A 3,523-nucleotide genomic window follows, 5' to 3' on the forward strand; every position below is an offset into this window, starting at 1 on the left:
CACTGAGGGACTTCCTCACCCAATTCAACAGCGTAAGGATGACCTTACCAAATGTGTTAGAAGGGATGGCAGTCACAGCCTTTCCGAACGGGTTGAGTAGAGAGGGTTCAAGAGTAACCATAAAATTGCTGAGCCGGTTGATGAAGTACCCACCAACCACTTGGGACGAAATCCATAATGCTTATTATGCCAAAGTCCTAGAAAATTATGATGACCTAGAGAAATGCGCATTTTGGCGTAGCCTCAGGGAAGTTTTTGGGTTTCTTAGTGTCACAACGAGGGATCGAAGTCAAACCAGACCAAATCAAATCTATTGAAGGGATACCTGAGCAACTGACTATTAAGAAGTAGGTCCAAAGTTTGACTGGTCGAATCGCCGCCCTATCAAGATTTATCTCGCGGTCATCTGATAGATGTCACAGATTCTTCAGTGTACGCTCGATTGCGTACAAGTTCTGCGAGAACTAAAGGCGTATCTGTCGTCACCACCTCTACTCTTGAAGACCGAACTCGGGGAACACGTCCTCGTCTACCTCGCCGTCCCCAAAGCAGCAGCAAGAGCAGTCCTAGTTCGAGAAAGTAAAGGTACGCAATCTCCCATTTATTACATTAGTAAAACACTTGTCGACACCGAGACGAGGTACCTACACCTCGAGAAACTGGCCCTAGCACTGGTCGTAGCTTCACGAAAGCTTAGACCCTATTTTCAATGCCACCCTATCTCGGTAGTTACCACCTTTCCTTTAAGAAGAATTCTACATAAAACCAAATTGTCAGGGAGGCTGGCCAAGTGGGACATCGAGCTAAGCGAGCACGATATCACATATCAGCCTCAAACAACGATAAAATCGCAAGTGTTCACTAACTTCATCGTAGACTTCAGCGTAAAGATAATGCCTGAGGTTGATAAGGAAGCTGCTCAAGCTTATCTTCGAACACAAGACCTCTGGGTCCTATACACCGACGGCGCATCCAACACTTCTGGATCCATACTGGGACTCGTATTCGAGGTCCCCACCGACGAAGTGATTCGCTAGTCCTTAATATGCCCAGATATGACTAACAATGAGGCAGAGTATGAGGCCGTAATTATAGGGTTGAGACTAGCACTCAAATCTAGGGCGAAGCGGTTGAAACTCTAATGTGATTCTGAGCTCGTAGTCAACCAAGTCATAGGGACTTTCCAATCAAAGAACAAAGGCTCCAAAAATATCAAACTGAGATCTGTAAGCTGCTGCCCGAGTTCAATGAATATCAGCTCGACCAGATCCCGCGTGCCTAGAATGTCAAAGCATACGGCCTCGCTAAATGGGTCGCAGCCACCAAAAACATCACAACCGGGGATAAAAGTATAGTCCACCTCCTCAACTCGTAGTTAGACGAAATCGAGGTAAGATCCGTAAGTTTAACTTGGGACTGGCCCAATTATATTATCACCTACTTGCAGGTTGGCACACTTCCAAACAACAAAAAGGAAGCCAAAAAACTGAGAATGCAGGCAGCTACCACCTTCATAACGACTTATACAAGAGAACATACGGCGGCCCTCTAGTGAAGTGTTTGGGTCCAAACCAAACCCAGCGCGTTCTCGAAGAAGTCCATGAAGGCCATTGCGGCACTCATTCCGGCGATCGAGTGCTCGTTAGGTGTCTCATACGAGCAGGAGATTACTGGCCCACCATGAAAAAAGATGCTTCAGAATTTGTGAAGAAATGCAAACAATGTCAGAAATACGCCCTAATAATTCACCAAGCAGGCGAACATCTTCACTCAGTCACCTCTCCATGGCCGTTCATCAAGTGGGGAATGGAAATCGTGGGCCCCCTCCCAGCAGGGCGAGGTAATGTATGATTTCTTTTAGTTTTAACTTCTATTTCTCTAAATGGGTGGAAGCAGGAGCGTTTGCCCAAATACGCGGACAAGAGGTAATCATCTTCATCTGGTAAAACATCATGTGCCGATTCAGCCTACCCAAAGAGATCAGCTGCGGCAACGAACCCAGTTCACGGGAAAGAAAACCGTTGAATTCTTCGAGAAATGGCATATTAAGAGGATACTTTCAACCCCTTATCACCCAACGGGTAACGGGCAGGCAGAATCCTCCAACGAGTCTATATTAAACATCATGAAGAAAAAACTTGAAGACTCCAAGGGACTGTGGCCGAAAATACTCCCATAAGTATTGTAGGCATATAGAACCATCCCAAAGACAAACACATGAGAGATGCCATATTCCCTAGTCTAAGGTACCGAAGCAGTTATACCAGTCGAGGTCAGAGAACCCAGCCTAAGTTATTCCCATAAAAGCATCACTAGCAATGACGAGAGTAGAAGGCAAGAGCTCGATGAGATCGACGAACGAAGAGACATGACATACATAAGAATGGTCACCCAAAAGCAGCAAGCGGAACATTACTACAACAAGAAGGCAAAGGTCCGGCCGCTCAAAGTTAGAGACCAGGTACTCAAAGCCAAACCCAAGCAAGCAGGGATCCACGAGAAGGCAAACTGGGAACAAACTAGACGGTCCTTACAAAATTATAGCCAAAGCAAACAAGGGTTCATTCCAACTAGAGACAATGGAAGGAAAACAATTACGTAACAATTGGAACATCAGCCACCTGAAATACTTTAACTTCTAACAGGAAAAAGCGCCCCCCAAGTCGTACTCTTTTTCCCTAACATGAATTTTGTCCCGTTAGGTTTTTTTTCAAGGATGTTTTTAATGAGGCAACAAAAAAGACACTTTTAGTTTAAGTATGTGAAGAACAGACTGGTTTCTCTTTCATTTCCCGACTCCTCAATACTCTCAAAGTCGAACAATGAAGAGACTAGATAGACCGAGACTGGGACTGGAATGTCAGCCAATGCTCGAAGTTTATAACTTTCTCTAATTATGTAATCAGAACAACAATGTCAAAGTAATAAAAACTTACATTTATTAGAACTTCCTTAACAAAAGGTTAAGTTCGACCAAGCTCAAACAACACCTACTGGCCCTCGGCCGCGATGTAACAAAAGATTAAGTTTGACCACGCTCGAACATACACCTACTGCCCCTCGACCGCGATTTAACAAAAGGTTATGTTCGGCCAAGCTCGAACTTAACCTACCAACCCTCGCCGCGATTTAGCGAACGGTTAAGTTCAACCAAGCTCGAACATACACTTACCGGCCCTCGATCGCGATTTAACAAAAGGTTAAGTTTGGCCACGCTCGAAGTTAACCTACCAGCCCTCGACCGTAATTTAGCAAACGGTTAAGTTCGACCACGCTCGAACATACACCTACCGGCCCTCGGTCACGACTTATCAAAAGGTCAAGATTCAATCAAGCTTGAATAACACCCACCGGCCCTCGGCCGCGACTTAACAAAAGGTTAAGTTTGACCAAGCTCGAACAACACCTACCGGTCCTCGGCCACGTCCCGATAGAAGGTTAAATTCAACCAAACAAAAGGATAAGTCCGAACAAGTTCAAACTTAACCTATCGATCCTCAACTAAGGAGACATACTCGATCTA

At 45.2% G+C, this 3,523-nt stretch overlaps 1 protein-coding gene across 1 annotated transcript; it reads left to right on the top strand.

Annotated features, from left to right (window-relative positions):
* The first annotated feature begins 413 nt into the window (after nt 1–413).
* Nucleotides 414–2,025, top strand: LOC109244008. The gene is made up of 3 exons (XM_019411034.1): nt 414–585; nt 1,448–1,840; nt 1,967–2,025. The coding sequence occupies exons 1-3, from the start codon at nt 414–416 to the stop codon at nt 2,023–2,025; spliced, it is 624 nt and encodes a 207-aa protein (XP_019266579.1).
* Nucleotides 2,026–3,523: the final 1,498 nt, after the last annotated feature.

Source organism: Nicotiana attenuata, unplaced genomic scaffold (genome assembly GCF_001879085.1).
Source record: "Nicotiana attenuata strain UT unplaced genomic scaffold, NIATTr2, whole genome shotgun sequence".
NCBI lineage: Eukaryota > Viridiplantae > Streptophyta > Magnoliopsida > Solanales > Solanaceae > Nicotiana > Nicotiana attenuata.